The sequence below is a fragment of the Chiloscyllium plagiosum genome, chromosome 6 (assembly GCF_004010195.1).
Source record: "Chiloscyllium plagiosum isolate BGI_BamShark_2017 chromosome 6, ASM401019v2, whole genome shotgun sequence".
Taxonomy (NCBI): domain Eukaryota; kingdom Metazoa; phylum Chordata; class Chondrichthyes; order Orectolobiformes; family Hemiscylliidae; genus Chiloscyllium; species Chiloscyllium plagiosum.
The window spans coordinates 14,049,250-14,069,163 of NC_057715.1; the positions used below are offsets into that span (position 1 = coordinate 14,049,250).

At 44.2% G+C, this 19,914-nt stretch overlaps 1 protein-coding gene across 1 annotated transcript in view; it reads left to right on the forward strand.

The window, feature by feature from the left end:
• LOC122550473 (collagen alpha-1(IV) chain-like) overlaps positions 1–19,914 on the forward strand; it is a 233,746-nt gene that overhangs the window by 201,195 nt on the left and 12,637 nt on the right. The window contains exons 43-49 of the mRNA XM_043691239.1: positions 1,603–1,736; positions 3,055–3,127; positions 8,310–8,381; positions 8,501–8,629; positions 8,987–9,085; positions 13,219–13,431; positions 15,297–15,474. Coding sequence (XP_043547174.1) covers positions 1,603–1,736; positions 3,055–3,127; positions 8,310–8,381; positions 8,501–8,629; positions 8,987–9,085; positions 13,219–13,431; positions 15,297–15,474 — 898 coding nt within the window. The remainder of the gene's footprint in view (positions 1–1,602; positions 1,737–3,054; positions 3,128–8,309; positions 8,382–8,500; positions 8,630–8,986; positions 9,086–13,218; positions 13,432–15,296; positions 15,475–19,914) is intronic.

Here is a 19,914-nt window from a genome sequence, read left to right on the forward strand (position 1 = left end):
CCTTTATCTCCGTTGCAGATTTCTTGACAATTAACTTCCATCACCATTCCCTGATTACTGACCCACCTGCTGCTGGAAACTGCTGCTTCTTCTTAGAAATAAAAGCAGTTTCATAACTGGAAGATAATCAAAACTATACTGGAATTATAATTATATATAATTACATATATTGCATTTATGATTTTAGAAAATAAAGGCTCCACAATTTCTTGACATGCTTGGAAAAGATCTCATGACAATTTTTGAATAAGAGCAGGATGCTTTCCCCAATGTGCAGCATAATTTATGCAACACGTTAATTGGTCATGTCTTCTCATTGCTGTCCAACTTGGTTATTTGTTTTTGAAACAGAATTGCATTTAATTAGCATCCTAATGACCATAGGTCTTCCTGAAGTACTCTGTCAGTTTCGCCACAGTTAGCACCCTTGAACTGCAATGAGACAGTGGTCAGGTGTCAATTAAGTAATAAATATTTTTTCAAAAAAACCAAAGGAACTGTGGATGCTGGAAATCAGGACCAGAAACAGGAATTTGCTGGAAAAGTTCAGCAGTCTGGCAGCATCTGTGGAGAGAAAGCAGAGCTAATGTTGCGGGTCCAGTAACCCTTTTTCAGAACTGACGGTAGCTAGGAAAGGTAGAGAAAAACCAGAAAATATTTTTCTAGCCCACTTTAGACAACGCTTCCTTCATATCTCTGTAATTGCCCTAATTTGTGTTGAGGAGACCTGACTTGCTCTCCCTCAAGTGGAAGTTGTAATTCTGCTATTTTGTGTTTGTTAACCTCCCCCACCCAAGAGGACCCTTAACTACAAGGTCTCTTATTAACCTTACCTCACTACACATTACTGTGTCGAAAGTAATATCTACTCAGGGACAAGAAATAATTCATGGTGTACTGTAGAAATCTGTTTTCCATGTTACCCTTGCCCATTGGATTGTCCAGTAATTATGCAGATTAAAATCACCTGTGACAATTGTAGTGCCCTTTTTACACATCTCTATTATCTGTAAATTTTATTCTTTGCCCGACAGTGAGGCAATTCTTCTGTGGCCTGTAGACAACTCCCACCATTACTTCTTCCCCTTGCTATTACATTCTTCCACCAAAACTGAATGCATAAAAAGGGAACTTCAGAAAACAGATTGTCTCACATGCAGCTCTCTAATCCAGGAGGAAAGAACACCAAGACAATTCTGAGAAAGGGAGAGATTGACTGCCTTCCAACCCTCCTGTGACCCCTACTCAAAGCTAACCCTAAAATCTCTGGTTTAGTGGGTGGGAGTTTGACCACACCCATCCAGTCTGCTTCTATTGTTCCAACTTATAAAAATAAACCCCAAGATTCACAAGTTGTTTACCTTCTCATTGACTACTCAGCACCTGTACCCCAATCTCTCTCTCAAAGAAATTAAGGCAAACACACACCTCTTAAAGCCACAGCATCCTTATAAAGGGTTGTTTCTGAATATTCGTTTGCAGTCATAAGGGTATAATGCAGCTTTTCAGTTGCAGAGCTACTGAGCTCTAAGCGTGTGGATTTGCTTGGAAGGTAATTAGTAAGTATTAACGTTTGAACCGTTTACACCTTCCTTTTTACAGGAGCACCAGGAATTCCCGGAGGTCCTGGATCTCCAGGATTCAAAGGAGACAAAGGAGACAAAGGAGACACAGGTGCCCCAGGACTCCAGGGCTTTCCAGGACCCAAGGGAGAACAGGGAATCCAGGGATCTCCTGTAAGTTAGATCATTTACTGAGTAAGTTAAACTATTCACTGCTCTTCCTTGTTACATTCTAGAGGAAGGTGGATAAACTAATTAAGGAAGTCGAAGAATATGCTAATAAGATAGGGTGAAGGCGAATGGGAGGAAACCTGTGTGGAGCAGAAACATCAGGATGGACCAGTTGGGTGGAATGACTTGTTTCTGTGTTGTAAACTGAATGTGATTTTATCCATTAATGTAATCAATTGCTGTGAACTCTATAGCCACATTCCAAATGTTCCACATTGTCAGGTAGATGCAGATGGCATCTAGCTGACAGTGCAGACACCTGGCCAGCTATGTCCTATTCACAAAACGCAGGAGAAATCCAATCCAGCCAATTACCAAATCGTCAACCTCCTCTCGAGCATTAGCAAAGTGATTTGAGAATTTGTTTTACAGTGCTATCAAGTGTCACTTACTCAGCAATAATCTGCTCACTGATGCACAGTTTGGATTCTACCAGGGCCACTCAGTTCCTGACCTCATTACAGCCTTAATATTCAAGAATATACAATATTCAATAACTTACTTACTCACAAATTTATTATATAGTGATTTCTTGCAACAGAACATTGCTGCAAGAGTTCTGCAGTGTAGTGATCTAGGTCTAACCATCTGCATCTTCTTCATCTGTGGCCTTTCCTCTATCACAAAGTCAGAAGTGAGGATATTTGCTGATGATCGTACAATGTTCAGCAGCATTCTCAACTCTGCAAATACAGCAGCAGTCTGAGTGCAGCTTTAGCAAGATCTAGATAACATGCAGCCTGATAAGAGGCAAATGACATTTGTGCCACACAGATGCCACTCTCCAACGAGAGTGAGCCTAACTATCTCCCCTTGTTTTTAATTGCACTCTGATGGCTGAATACCCCAAATGTGGTAATTACCATTGACCAGAAACTGAGCATGGCCAGCCGTATAACTATAGTGTCTACAGGAACGGGTCAGAGGCTGGAACCTCTGCAGCTGGGAACTTGCCTCCTGACTCCTCAAAGCCAGTTCACTGTCTCCAAGGCACAAGGAATGGAATGGAATTTGATGGAATTCTCCCCACTTTCCTCAATGAGTACAACTTAAACTCTAATAAGTGTGATACCATAGATGGAGTGGATCAGTCAGGATATATTTTACTGGAGGGACAAGATCAAGGAGCTGAAAATTCTACAATATAGGAATTTAAAACTAAAGATGTTGACCAAAGTAGTGACTTACGATTAAACACAGTAAAGCAGGTGTTGATTAGTTTTATTCTAAATGTTTAAAGCTGGATTCTCTTTCCCCACAGGGTGTTGCTGGTTACCGAGGTGTTCCAGGACAGAAGGGTGAATCAGGATCTCATGGAGTTCCAGGCTTTATTGGTTTGTTAATATCTCATTGAAATATGGAAGCACTAATCTATTGTCATTAAAGTGTATGTGGTTACAACGCGTAGAGTTGGATTCTATGAGTAAAACAGGTTAACCTGTACACCATTGACCTTGTAAATATGGGGCTAGGAGGAATATAAATAGGAAAGAACTTACATTTCTATAGCACCTTTTACCTTTCGAGTGTACCCAGATGACTTAACAGAAGCACTCTCTTTGAAGTATATTAATAGTTGTAAAAGAAGCACATCAGGTAATTCGCACACAAGAAGCTGCCATAAACAATGAGATTCTAACCAGATAATCAGTTTTCATGGCATCAATTGAGACCTTGGTTTAATGTCTTAGCTACATGATAGCATTCCTGACTCTGCTGTGCTCCCTCTGTGCTGACCCTGCCATAGTACACCATATATTCAGTGCTGATCCTGTGACAGTACAATGCTCTCTCAGTGCAAAAGTGTAGCACTCCATCAGTACTGACCCATTGACAGTGCAGGGCTGCCTCAGTACTGCCCTTCCATCAATACAACAATCCCTCGGCACTGATGCTTTAATATTGCAGCACTCCCTCAGTACCGATCCTCTAACAATGCAGCACTACCTCCATACTGTGCCCCTGACTTTGCAGTGTTCCCTCAGTATTGACCCATTCCACAGTGCAGTGCTCCCTCAGTTGAGTGGGATTGTCAGCTGGATTTTTTGTTCTCATATCTCTGGAACCGGTCCTGTATTCCTATTCCTGATGAAGGGCTTTTGCCCGAAACGTCGATTTTCCTGCTCCTCGGATGCTGCCTGACATGCTGTGCTTTTCCAGCACCACTCTAATCCAGACTCTGGTTTACAGCATCTGCAGTCCTTGTTTTTACCCTGTATTCATAACCTTCAGAATCAGAGGCAATTGCAGTGTCCTCTGAACCATGGCCAATGCTATCCTCAATATTAGCAGTTTTTGAATGCTTATCCAGAGTTTGTGCTTCCAGTTTGAGGTACTATATGCAAAGAGCACAGACTGTCATTCCCCTCTCAGCTCTAGAATTGAGGTTCACCGGGTTTGAAGTTCTGAATGGCCAGTATTGGTTTCATTGGCTGCATGCCTGACTGCCAGTACATTATTCATGGAATCACCACATTCTGAATTATGGTGTGATCATCAGTAGGTCCTACAGGATTGACCTCTGACCTTCCACCCCATAACATCAAATCCCAGCCATTGAACCAAGCCCCAGAGAAATAGGAGCAAAAATAGCTGATAGAGACCCTGCCATTTTTTTACATCATAACCATTCATCAAACTCTTTCTATTTAATTGAAGTCCCTCATCACTGGTATTACGTTGACTCGTCTCTTCTGTAGCCTCTCTAACACCTTAATATCCTACCCATAACCCTTCATTGCATCAAATTCTTGGCATTAATGATTTTACTCTTTCTAATGCGTCTTATATCTCATTATTCCTGATTGTTTGAGACACTGCCGTAGAAGATTCTCTGCAGAATCTTGCAGGAAGATCATATAGTCTGCATAGGAACTGGTTGATCTCCCACAACTCTGAACTTCCTTCCCTGAACTTCCACAGCTGCTGTGTTACAACACATCACTGATAAATGAATCCAATATTTCAAAGTGTTTTGAAGGAAACATTCATTAATTCATTTTGATTTGTGCACCCACAAGCATAATAGCACAGTTTTTAATACTTGAAAGCAAACCGGCATATTGAATATTATTAATGTGGAGTGTGCATGAAGAATGCAATTTGACATTGAAATGAGACAATTTTCATTTGGCATAGTTATGAAAGTAGTATTGTCTGACTGATTTAATTGCGTATTGAACTTAATTTTACTCAGGTAACCACTCTCCAAACATGCATCTTGTCTGACTCTGGTATAGACTAATGGACCCACTAATAAGTCCTCCTGATAACTACTCCTGCACCTCCACAATCCTTCCATATCTGCCACAAATTCACCTGCACCTCCACACACATCATTTACTGCATCCGCTGCACCCGATGTGGCCTCCTCTATATTGGGGAGACAGGCCGCCTACTTGCGGAACGTTTCACAGAACACCTCTGGGACACCCGGACCAACCAACCCAACCAACCCGTGGCTCAACACTTTAACTCTCCCTCCCACTCCACCAAGGACATGCAGGTCCTTGGACTCCTCCATCGCCAGACCATAGCAATACGACGGCTGGAGAAAGAGCGCCTCATCTTCCGCCTAGGAACCCTCCAACCACAAGGGATGAACTCAGATTTCTCCAGTTTCCTCATTTCCTTTCCCTCCACCTTGTCTCAGTCCCAACCCTCAAACTCAGCACCACCTTCCTAACCTGCAATCTTCTTCCTGACCTCTCCGCCCCCACCCCCACTCCAGCCTATCACCCTCACCTTAACCTCCTTCCACCTATCACATTTCCAGCGCCCCTCCCCCAAGTCCCTCCTCCCTACCTTTTATCTTAGCCTGCTGGACACACTTTCCTCATTCCTGAAGAAGGGCTCATGCCCGAAACGTCGAGATGCTGCCTGACCTGCTGCACTTTTCCAGCAACACATTTTCAACTACTCCTGATAACCTTTCATCCCATTACTTATCACGAACCTTTCTACCGCTAACTTAAATATATTTAAGATTCTGCATCCACCACCTTGAGCATAAGAACATACTAATTAGGAGCAGGATATGCCCCTCAGTCTTCAAGCCTGCTCCATTGCTTAATAAGAGCATGGCTATTCTGACTACTCCACAGTCTAACCTACTCCTGATAACCTTTCATCCCATTACTTATCACGAACCTTTCCTACTGCTACCTTAAATATATTCTAAGATTCTGCATCCACCACCTTTTAAGGAAAAGCGTTCCAAAAGACTCTTAACCCTCTGTGAAAGAAAGTTATCCTCATCTCTATCTTCAATGGGCAACATGTTATTCTTCTTTCCATATTCTCCCACGAGTGAAACATCATTTCCACATCCACCCTGTCACGACTCCTATTGTTCCAATTAAAACCCCTCTTACCCTTCTAAATTCCAGCAGATATATGTATACCTTGCCAACCTTTCCTCATAGGATAACCCACACTTTTCCAAGTAATAGTTTACTAAATTTTCTCTTCCAATGCATTTAGATTTTTCTGTGCACAGTAAACTAGATGCAGTCTCACCAATGCCCTATATAACTGTAGCAATACTTCCCTTTTTCTGTATTCAACTTGCCTCGTAATAAACAGTAATTTCAATTAACTTTCCCAATTACTTGCTGTACTTGCATTCCAAACTATGAACCCTCTGCATCTCAGTGTACTGCACTGTCTCACCATTTAAATAATATGCTTCTTTTTAATTCATCATGCTAATATAGATAATTTTGCATTTCCCCATATTATAGTCCATTTGCCAGATACTTGTCCACTCACTTAGTCACAGAGTCATAGAGCTGTGCAGCACGGAAATGGACGCTTCAGTCCAACTTGTCCATGCTGACCAGATATCCTGCATGAATCTAATCCCATTTGCCAGCATTTGGCCTATATCCCTCTAAACCCTCTATTCATATACCCATCCAGATGTCTTTTAAATGTTATTGTACCAGCCTCCACCACCTCATCTGGCAGCTCACTTGATACACACAACATTGACTGCATGAAAACATTGCCCCTTAGGTCCATTCTAAGTCTTTCCCCCCTCATCTTAAACCCAAGCCCTCTAATTTTAGATTCCCCTACCTTGGTTCTTCACCCTATCTATGCCCTTCATGATTTTATAAACCTCTATAAGCTCACCCCTCTGCCTCTGACACTCTAAGGAAAACTGCCCCAGCCAATTCAGCCTCTCCCTATAGCTCATACCATCCAACTCCCAACAAAATCCTTGTAAATCTTTTCTGAATACTTTTGAGTTTCACAACATCTTTCCGATAGCAGGGAGACTAGAATTGAATGCAGTATTCCAAAAGTGGCATCATCAATTTCCTGCACATTCATATCAATATCTGTGTATCACCTCTGCTTTAAAGTTTACTTTCTGATCAATCTTTATGTCACTGGGCAAATTTGGCAACCATACCTGTGGTACTCTTCACCCAAGTCATTCATACAAATGTTTAGAAATTGTGACCCCAGGACTGATCCTTGTGACATTGCATCTTGCCAACCAGAAAATTATCCATTTATTCCTACCCTCTGCTTACTGTCAGCTAGCCAGTCTTCTATCCTTGCTAATATATTACCTCCTACATCATCAACTATTACTTTCAACATTAAACTTTGATATGACACCTAATCAGATGCCTTCCGAAAATCTAAATGCAGTAAATCCACCAGATCCTGCAGCCTATGTTCTTTCTTCAAAGAATTGTTCAGCGTGATTTCTCTTTCACACAAATATGTGACTCTAGCCAATTGCCTTGAATGTTTCGAAGTGTCACGTTGAGGTATAAAATCTTTATGACATTTGTGACATCTTCCCTACAACTAATTTTAAGTTAACTAGCCTGTCGTTCCTTGCTTTCTCCCTCACTGCCTCTCTTCCTCCCCAGTCCCTTTCAGGTAGATGCATCCTTCGTAATCGCACTGCAGTTGTATCATGCGACGATCAGAATGGTGGAGACTGAACTAGATGGCATCTTGTCTTTTCTTGTCCATTCCTTCCTAGATTCCAATTGTCCTGATTGGTAATCTGTGAAAATCCATGATTCCCATCTTCCTTCTCTGACATCAGGATCGGTTTTAGTTTCTATTCTCTATTCACTGTTCCAATGTAGGATCGGAGTATAGGTCAAGGCGGGCTGTTACACCCAGTTAAGGTCAGCCACCTCTCATTTTAGATCAGTAACGGATGATTAGCTCACAGTCAGAAATTGTGGATGAAGAATTGTGGTGGGAACCAAAAGACAATGACTTTGGTTTTCCAAGTGAGGGGCTGGACATATACCGGGGGAAAAGGAACAGGCCAAAAGTAGACGCTTGGGGAATACCAGTGGTAATGGTGTGAGATTGTGAAGAGATTCTCTGCTTATTATTGGACTGATATAGCGAAGTGCATTGTAAACCATTTACATCCGTGGAATCCTTTCTGTGTGTTTGATTTCTTTCAAAAATCTTGGGTAATTTCTTATTTGAAACACGTTCCATGTAACATAATTTCCACAAATATCCTTCTAGGAATCAAAGGTCTTCCAGGATCTCCCGGATTTCCGGGGCCACAGGGTGATAGAGGTGCGCCTGGGCAACCAGGTAAATATCTTGCTCTGTTTCCATTTGATTCTCAGTCGTGTTCTAAATTTAGGTGTCGAATCTTCCTCAGACTGTCTCAGGTCAGGTCTTTTGCTGACCATGTGATGCTTTGTTAACAGGTCCACCTGGTCCTGTCGGACCACAAGGACCCCTGCAGATTGTGAAGGGAGATGCTGGATTTCCTGGCCGTCCAGGAGAAGACGGACCGAAGGGATACCCTGGGTTTCCAGGCATTAAAGGAGACAAGGGTAAGAAAATATTCCTCATCATGGGATAAGGAAATCTGCAAAGAATCGTTTGCCCTTTGAGTGGGAACCCTCCCACTCAGTTCACCAGCTGGGCTGTGGACAACATGGGGTTGAATTCGAATGCAAGTGTGCTCCCAATGGATGAGATTCCCTTCCCGGGCCCAAGTCAGAGAATATCCCCATTAGCAAATGGGAATGTTCAAGCCAATCACTGGCCTTACCCTTCCCTGTCTGCGGAAGTTCCTCGAAGTGCAAAACTGTCTGAGCATTCTGCCCTTCTGTATATCTCACTTGGTCAAGGATCACTCCCAAATTACGAGAATATCAATTATTATTTATATCTGTTACCCATTGCAGGTCAGACAGGTCTAATCGGTACTCCTGGTGAACCAGGGTCTCCTGGATTTGAGGGAAGGCCTGGACTGAAAGGAGAAATTGGCCCATCTGGTCCAGCAGGTAAGTGGTGGCCAGTTGGTATATCGGTTCATAGGGGATTGTCCAGAAATGAAACTGGACACCTTCCTTTGTACAGTCAACATGACTCTGGTCTCAGTTCAGGCTCTTGCACACTGTGGTTTTTAAATGAATGACCGGAACTGCAGATCAAGATTGAGTGTCACGTTGAGGATAAATCACCACTGGTTACCTTTAAATCAGAAATCTCACAGACAATCAAGTACTGAAACAATAATTTCAACTTTATTGCATGTAGCAACCAAAATAAGACCCCTTAATTAAGCAAGTTAAGCCTGACAACCTAACTTGGCTATTAGCCCTTCCTGAAGAAGGGCTCATGCCCGAAACGTCGATTCTCCTGCTCCTTGGATGCTGCCTAACCTGCTGCGTTTTTCCAGCAACACATTTTCAGCTCTGACCTCCAGCATCTGCAGTCCTCACTTTCTCCTAACTTGGCTATTACCCAATTTACGGATGGAATCTGGCCAGGATTTCACCAACAGTGTCTGTCTCTGGAAGTGTCCAAGGTTTTATCCCTGTGCAGTATTATTCTTTGAAGTTCTGCTGCTGACCTGTTCTCGTGTTGGATTCATACTCAATTTTCTCTCTTTCAAGTCTGCAGTGTGACATTATTGATATTTTAATAGATTCTTTCATCTCCAACATTGATAACAATTCTGGAGTCCTCAAGTCTGTAGCTTGCGTTCTTATCAGAAGTAGCTCCCCTGTTCCTTGTTACATTCAGAGTTAGCTCTCTGTTTAAAAACCTGCAATTAACCCTTTTACTTCAGAACATTCATTCTGCAGGCAGACTTAATTGCCCAATTGTCATGAGACAACAAGTTCTCAAGCAGTTGTTACCTTCCCTCCCCCAGGAAACAGCTTGTTTCTGTTGTTTCTCCTCAGAGGTGGTTAATTCACATGTAACTTTAAATTCTTTTGTAACAGTTTCTCCTTGTCGCTTTCATCTCAATAAACAGTTTGGTCGAGAGAGAGGTATTGCTGCTTCTTTCAGTAAGTTTAGAGCTGTGAAGTTTACCTTGTCACAGTAGGATAGCCCTAATCTAAGGACAGTCTGTAGGGGTAGTTTACTCTTCTGCTCATGCCAGAGTCAATCAGAATGGATCATTCATTTATTCTGCTGTTAAGAATAATGGGGTCAGAAGTTTTGCTTTGCTTTGGCAGGTAGGACTCTTGATGGAGATTAGTCCTGAATGAAATGAAATTTCTGGTGAAAAAGGCACCCCATTCTCAGCAACAAATAACATAAGGTCTTTAAAACTCCCCAGTATCCAATGCTGTCCAATGTTGTCCAATACTGGTAGTGCTATGTTCTCGTTTCCTTTCTCTATTCTTCGTTGGGATGTGGATGCTGCTGACAGGCCAGCAACTGTTGCCTATCCCAAAATTCCCTTGAGCTCAGTAGTTTGCCTGACCATCTCAGACAGCAGTTAATGCCATGTCGCTGTGGGCCTGGAGCCACATGTCGCTCAAACCAGGTAGGGAAGGCAGATTTCCTTCCTGATAGAACATTAGTCCTATGGGACTATTGGACCCTGTGGGGAGGCAATGGCCTACTGGTGTTATCATTAGACTGTCAATCTGGAGATTGAGGTGATGTTCTGTGGACCTGGGTTCGAATCCTGTCGTGGCTGATGGTGGAATTTGAATTCAATAGTAATCTGGAAATAAGTGCCATCAAATCATTGTTAATTGTTAGGAAAAGCCCATCATGCCCTTTAGGGAAGGAAATCTGCTATCTTTACCTGGCCTGGCCTACATGTGACTCCAGACCCACAGCAAATTGGTTGACTCTTAACTGCCCTTGGGCAATAAATACTGGTCTAACCAGTGATGTCTGCATCCATGAATGAAAGAATTGGTGAACCAAATGAAATTTTACAGCAATTGCTGATAATTCATATTTTCACCCAATATTAAGATTCACTTTCAATTCCAGACTTATTAACTGAATATAAATGTCACGCTGCCAGGGTAGGAATTGAATCTGTACCATCAGCACATGGGCCAGGACCTCTGGGTTACTCGTCTATTGATATTGCCATTAGCCCACTTTCTTCAAAAATATAACTGTGTGTTCTTATTTTAAATCACACTGATTCAGAGATTGATTTTATCCAGAACTGGATGTGCGATAATTCACTCAATTAAATATTGGGAAGATGAAAATTATTGTCTTCTGTCAGTGCTTCAATTTTCATTCTCTTGCCAGCAACTCCACCCCTTGCCCAACTTGAAGTGGTCCAAAGCTAAAGTAAACTTTAACCCAGCCACCTCTGTCACTGGAACATGAGCTTTGATCCATTCTACCACTAAGGCCATTTATTCCTGTCTCTCTGACAAACTCAACACCACCCAACATTAGCTCATCTTCTCCATGCACATTCAACTGTTCCGACAGCCTCCAGACTGGGCTCCCATCCGCCCCCACCCCCCAATAAACTCGAGTTCCTTTGAATTCCCATTCATTCCTCATTCCTGTGTTTGCAGAATTACATTAGTCTTTGGTTTTAGATTTCTCACACTTGTGTTAATATCCCAACATGGCCCATCCTTCTATATTGCTGTGGCCTCCTTCATCCCAACATCCCGGTCTGCACCATCACCTTCATCATCCCAATATCCTGGTCTGCACTGTCACCACCTTCATCCCAGCATTCCAGTCTGCACTGTGACGCCCTTCATCCCAAAATCCCGGTCTGCACTGTGACCCCCTTCATCCCAAAATCCCGGTCTGCACTGTGACCCCCTTCATCCCAACTTCACGTTCTGCACTGTCACCTCCATCATCCCAATATCCCGGTCTGCACTGTCACCACTTTCATCCCAGCATTCCAGTCTGCACTGTGACCCCCTTCATCCCAAAATCCCAGTCTGCACTGTGACGCCCTTCATCCCAACTTCACGTTCTGCACTGTCACCTCCATCATCCCAACATCCCGGTTGACACTGTCACCCCCTTCATCCCAGCATCCCGGTCTGCACTGTGACCCCCTTCATCCCAGCATCCCGGTCTGCACTGTGACGCCCTTTATCCCAACATCCCGGTCTGCACTGTGACCCCCTTAATCCCAGCATCCCGGTCTGCACTGTGACGCCCTTCATCCCAAAATCCCGGTCTGCACTGTGACGCCCTTCATCCCAAAATCCCCGTCTGCACTGTGACGCCCTTCATCCCAACATCCCGGTCTGCACTGTGACCCCCTTCATCCCAGCATCCCGGTCTGCACTGTGACCCCCTTCATCCCAGCATTCCAGTCTGCACTGTGACGCCCTACATCCCAAAATCCCGGTCTGCACTGTGACCCCCTTCATCCCAAAATCCCGGTCTGCACTGTGACGCCCTTCATCCCAACATCCCGGTCTGCACTGGGACGCCCTTCATCCCAACATCCCGGTCTGCACTGTGACCTCCTTCATCCCAGCATCCCGGTCTGCACTGTGACGCCCTTCATTCCAGCATTCCGGTCTGCACTGTCACCCCCTTCATCCCAACATCCCGGTCTGCACTGTGACCCCCTTCATCCCAGCATTCCAGTCTGCTTTGGGACGCCCTTCATCCCAAAATCCCGGTCTGCACTGTGACGCCCTTCATCCCAAAATCCCCGTCTGCACTGTGACGCCCTTCATCCCAACATCCCGGTCTGCACTGTGACCCCCTTCATCCCAACATCCCGGTCTGCACTGTGACCCCCTTCATCCCAGCATTCCAGTCTGCACTGGGACGCCCTTCATCCCAAAATCCCGGTCTGCACTGTGACGCCCTTCATCCCAACATCTCGGTCTGCACTGTGACGCCCTTCATCCCAGCATTTCTGGTCCCTTGTGCATCACTGATTTCCATTGCTCCATTCCCACTGACAGACGTGGTTCTGCCACCAGGGCCCGAAGCTCTGGAATTCTTCATCTGAGCCACTCTGACTCACTGTCTTCCTTTAAAAGCTACCCTCTTGACTATCATCGATCTCATTAGTTCCTTGCATATCTCAGTATCATATTGAAAGCGCTCATATGACCATCCCAGTGATGTTGAATTGAGTTCATGGTGCTGTTCTAACACACGTATGTTGTGAAATGTAATTGTTGCCTCATTTCTGCCTCTGTTCTTTAAGGTCCGAGGGGTTATCCAGGACCTGCTGGCCCTGAAGGAGCTCCTGGCCCTCGGGGATATCCTGGCCCCGCGTCGATAGCTCATGGCTTCCTTGTGACCCGACACAGTCAAACCACAGAGATTCCCAGCTGTCCCCAAGGGACATCGAAAATCTACGATGGCTTCTCGCTGCTCTATGTCCAGGGCAATGAAAGGGCTCATGGTCAAGACTTGGGTGAGTGACTGAAAGGCTGGGTCTGCTTTCCATTAGGTTCCCTGCTTCAAAGACAGCGGCATCTTACCGAAGCATGGACCATCACCATTGGGGTACAGTGCACCCTCCTCCCATTTGGTGAGTTGAAAGCTTATCTTCTTCAACGAGGGTTTCAGGAAATCCTTGAACCGTTTCCACTGGCGATGGAAGGTCCCACACACAAGAGCAAAGACACAACCAACTGATTGACTTCTTTTTCCCTCTCAGTGCCATTTCTTCCTTCATTTATTACTGCACCTTTCTACCTCTTTACCCTTGTGCTGATTCACCCTCATCTCTTAGATATCTGTCCCCCTCTCCACCTTCCTGTTTCTCTCTCTCTCTCTCTCTCTCTCCCCCCCCCTCTCTACTCCACATCTCGATGTAAACCATCTTATTGCAAGGAGCTGCCAATGGGATGCTTCCTCACTTGAGAACACTCCCTGGGCTACTATTCCGGGCAGATCGGGCTGGAGCGTTCTCAGAGCTCCTTCTGATCATATGGTCCAAACCGTGTCAGTGAGTGGGAGCAGGAGCCGAGATAATGCATCGAATCAGGGAGTAATCTTGAGGCAGTACACGCCTCACTGGGAGGCTCGATGGGCTGAATGGGGGGAGGGGTTGGGATTGGGGTTCCGCCTGACATCTCTCTCATTGGTACATTCCATGGACAGCAACTGCATGCACCACCTATCATGCAGGGCTCCGTTGGCAAAGTGGGTATCCTCTGTATGACATGTCCAGCGCAAATAGGGCAAACTATGCAGGGCAGCTGTGGATCACCATGACTTAACCAGGGGCTCAGCTGATCTTTAAAGTTGGCCAGGAATCCCAGAAGGTCAGTACTGCAGCCTACGGCAACTGGTCAAATAAGATGAGCAGGATGCTGTGGAGTGTGGTACACAGTTAATGAAACAAGATTGAGAAGATAGCATGAGAAAACTTACCAGGGCTCATGAATTTGTCCTCCATGGATTTGCCAAAAATTACTTTGCCAATTTCTGGTAAGATACAGCTGCAATTCCCAGGAATGATAGTCATGGGAATTAGAAAGTGATAATGCATTCAAGCCTTAACCCTTAGAGTTGTCCCCTCAATCAGCTGTGGTTCAAGGTGCAACTGGCTAGCTCTGACAGAAATGAAAATCAAGACAGTTCTGAGACTGATCCAACAAGGGAGAGGGTAGGAGAGTCTGGAGAAGGGGAGAGGTGAGGCAGTCATGAGGAGAACAAGACAGTTGAGAATGAGGGAGAATGAGTATACTATATTTATCCAGGAGGAGAAGTTTAAACACGAGAGGTAGCTTCTAAAAACAATGTAAAAGTCATTGGCTAGACTAGCCTCAGGAATGAGATATACTGAAATCAATACAATGGGGTTTTGAATTTATATTAAACACTGGATTTATATAAATAGGGGGTACAATGCCTAATTTCAGATGGGGACATTTCCAGTGAACTGCCACTGTCAGATCCTTGGCACTAATTTTAAGCCAATGCCCATAGAGACAGCACCAGTGAGTATCCAGGCACCATCCCAGTAGGTGAACAATGACAGAATCACTCCACAAACAGGAAGCTCCAGAGATGGAGCACAGATCAGGAATCGTGTTGGGAGACAGATAGCTATCCACATCTTCTGCTGGATCAGTTCAGCTCTGCCTCCAGACTCATGTGATTCCAGTAGCAATTGGGAACAATTTGGGGTATGATGGTTGTTGCTAGTGGTCAGTCAGTTCACTGACATGGGGCGACGTTCCATTAGTTTGATCCTGGCTGTATCACCAGAGGCAAGGCCATGCCAGTATCCCGGTGCCCCTGGACTAACCCTGTCCTTTCCCAATACAGGCACAGCAGGCAGTTGCTTACGAAGATTCAGCACGATGCCATTTCTTTTCTGTAACATCAACAACGTCTGCAATTTCGCATCAAGAAATGACTATTCCTATTGGCTGGCTACGCCAGAACCAATGCCAATGAGTATGGCTCCTGTGGTTGGTCAGACGATTGAGCCATTTATCAGCAGGTGAGACTGTAGGTATTGTGCTATCGTACAACTGTATACATGTCAATAAAGGCAGAATATCAAAGAGACCATAAGGTCTGAATTAATTAATCTTCTAGCATGTAGGGAAACCATTTAGTCTGCTGTTGTTTGTACTGACTCCTTGAAAGAATTATATTCTCGCCTGCCCTTTCCCATAACCCTACAAATGTCTCTGCTTACATTAATATCCCTTTTGGAAATTATGATTGAATCTGCTTCCTCTGCCCTTTCAGGAACATGTTCCAGATCCCCACAACCCAGTGTAATAAAAACAAAATTCTACTCATCTCCCCTCTGGCTCTTTTAGCAATTATCTTAAATAGGTCTCATCACCTTATTTTGTTATTCTTCAAATAACAAAACATCTTGGCGTTCCTCCTCTCTATCTGTGATGTACGTGCAATCTGAAACCCCATGTGAGGTCAGCATTCAGAATCCCATTCCCTCCGAAAAGAATCATTAACTCAACTGTATTTTCAGCCCCTTCAAGTCCACAAATGGGAATACATTGAGAGGAAATAAGCCTGGATCACAGAAGTAGGCTTCAGGTGAGATGTGACTCCTCTGACCTATATAGCAAGCTCCTGAATTCAGCGTTAAACATGCAATTGATTGGAACAATGAGAATAGTACATGAGATAGGAAAATACTGAATTCTTGAACTAGAACAGTAAAGATCACAGTAACCAGGAATGTCACTGGTCTTAGAGTCATAGAAATATACAACACAGAAACAACCCTTTGGTCCAACTCATCCATGCCGAACAGATATCCTAAATTAATCTAGTCCCATTTTCCAGCATTTGGCCCATATCCCTCTGAACCATTCCTATTCATATACCCTTCCAGATATGGAAAATGACTATCACAACGTCTAACTCACTAATCCAATAACTATCTCACTATCTCCATGGCTATCTCACTGTCCTAATAACTATCTCTCTATCCCCACGACTATCTCCCTGTCCCAATGACTCGCTCAATATCCCCATGGCTATCTCACTATCCCCATGACTATCTCACTATCCCCTGGCTATCACACTACCCCAATGACTATCTCATTATCCCAATGACTATCTCACTATTCCCATGGCTATCTCACTATCCCATTGACTATCTCACTATCCCTATGGTTATCTGACTATCCCTATGGCTATATCTCTATCCCCATGGCTATCTCACTATCCCAATGATAATCTCAGTATACCCATAGCCATCTCACTATCCCAATGAATATCTCACTATCCCCATGGCTATTTCATTATCCCAATGACTATCTCACTATCCCAATGACTATTTCACTATCCCCATGGCTATCTCACTGCCCCCATGACTATGTCACTATCCCAAGGACTATCTCACTATAGCCATGGCTTTCTCACTATCCCCATGACTACCTCACTATCCCCATGACTATCTCACTACCCCAATAACTATCTCACTATCCCCATGGCTATCTCACTATTCACATGACTAGCTCACTATCCCCATGGCTATCTCACTATCCCCATGACTATATCACTATCCCAATGACTATCTCACTATACCCATGGCTATCTCACTATCCCCATGGCTATCTCACTATCCTAATGACTATCTCACTATCCCCATGGCGATCTCACTATACCTATGGTTATCTCACTATCCCCATGGCTATCTCACTATCCCAAAGGCTATTACACTATCCCAATGAATATCTCACTATCCCAATGAATATCTCAATATCCTTATAGCTATCTCACTATCCCCATGGCTATCTCACAATCCCAATGACTAACTCACTTTCCCCGTGGATATCTCACTATCCCTATGCCTATCTCACTATGCCATGGCTATCTCACTATCTCCATGGCTGTCTCACTAGCACAATGACTATCTCACTGTCCCCATGGCTATCTCACTATCTCAATGTCTATCTCACTTTCCCCGTGGATATCTCACTATCCCTATGCCTATCTCACAATCCCCATGGCTGTCTCACTATCCCAATGACTATTTCACTATCCCCATGGCTATCGCACTATCGCAATGTCTATCTCACTATCCCCATGGCTATCACACTATCCCCATGACTATCCCACTACCCCAATGGCTATCTCACTATCCCCATGGCTATCTCGCTATCCCAATGGATATCTCGTTATCCCAATGACTATCTCACTATCCCAATGATTACCTCATGATCCTCATGGCGATCTCACTATCCCAATGTCTATCTCACTATTCCCATGGCTATCTCACTATCCCAATGACTATCTCACTATACCCATGGCTTTCTCACTATCCCCATGGCTATCTCACTATCCCCATGGCTATCTCACTATCCCAATGACTATCTCACTATCCTCATGACTATCACATGATCCCAATGACTACTCACTATCCCCATGGCTATCTCACTATTCACATGACTCTGTCACTATCCCCATGGCTATCACACTATCCCCATGGCTATATCTCTATCCCAATGACTAGCTCACTATCCCCATGGCTATCTCATTATCCCAATGACTATCTCACTATCCCAATGACTATCTCACTATCCCCATGGCTATCGCACTATCCCAATGACTATCTCACCATCCCCATGGCTATCTCACTATACCTATGGATATCTCACTAATCCCATGGGTATCTCACTATACCTATGGATATCTCACTATCCCCATGGCTATCTCACTATCCCAATGCATATCTCACTATCCCTATGGCTATCTCACTATTCCCATGGCTATCTTACTATCCGAATGACTATCTCACTTTCCCCGTGGATATCTCACTATCCCTATGCCTATCTCACAATCCCCATGGCTGCCTCACTATCCCAATGACTATCTCACTATCCCCATGGCTATCGCACTATCCCAATGTCTATCTCACTATCTCCATGGCTATCACACTATCCCCATGACAATCTCACTATCCCCATGGCGATCTCACTATCCCCATGGCTGTATCTCTATCCCAATGACTATCTCACTATCCCCATGGCTATCTCATTACCCCAATGACTATCTCACTATCCCAATGACTAGCTCACTATCCCCATGGCTATCCCACTATCCCAATGACTATCTCACTATCCAAATGACTATCTCACTATCCTGTTAGCTATCTCACTATCCCAATGACTATCTCACTATCCCAATGCGTACCTCACTATCCCTATGGCTATCTCACTATTCTTTGAGGAGAAAGTGAGGTCTGCAGATGCTGGAGATCACAGCTGAAAATATGTTACTGGAAAAGCGCAGCAGGTCAGGCAGCATCCAGGGAACAGAAGAATTGACGTTTCGGGCATAGGCCTGAAGCAGGGCTTATGCCCGAAACGTCGATTCTCCTGTTCCCTGGATGCTGCCTGACCTGCTGCGCTTTTCCAGCAACACATTTTCAGCTCTATCTCACTATTCCCAAGACTATCTCACTAACCCCATGGCTATCTTTCTATCCGAATGACTATCTCGCTTTCCCCGTGGATATCTCACTATCCCAATGACTAGCTCACTATCCCCATGGCTATCCCACTATCCCAATGACTATCTCACTATCCAAATGACTATCTCACTATCCTGTTAGCTATCTCACTATCCCAATGACTATCTCATTGTCCCCATGGCTATCTCACTATCCCCACTATGCCCATTGATATCTCACTATCCCAATGACTATCCTACCATCCCAATGACTATCTCACTTTCCCTATGACTATCTCACTATCCCCCTGGCTATCACACTACCCCAAAGACTATCTTATTATCCCAATGACTATCTCACTATCCCCATGGCTCTCTCACTATCCTGTTAGCTATCTCACTATCCCAATGACTATCTCATTGTCCCCTTGGCTATCTCACTATTCCCACTATGCCCATTGATATCTCAGTATCCCAATGACTCTCCTACCATCCCAATGACTATCTCACTTTCCCTATGACTATCTCACTTTCCCTATGACTATCTCACTATCCCCATGGCTATCTCACTATCCCCATGATTATCTCACTATCCTAATGACTCTCTCACTAACCCCATGACTATCTCGCTATCCCAATGACTATCTCACTATTCCCATGGCTATCTTACTATCCCCACTGATATCTCGCTATCCCAATGACTATCTCACTATCCCAATGACTATCTCACTATCCTTATGGCGATATCTCTATCCCCATGGCTATCTCACTATCCCAATGACAATCTCAGTATACCCATAGCTATCTCACTATCCCAATGAATATCTCACTATCCGCATGGCTATCTCATTATCCCAATCACTATCTCATTATCCCAATAACTATCTCGCTATCCCAATGACAGCTCACTATCCCCATGGCTATCTCACTATCCCAATAACTATCTCACTATACCCATGGCTATCTCACTATTCACATGACTATCTCACTATCCCCATGGCTATCT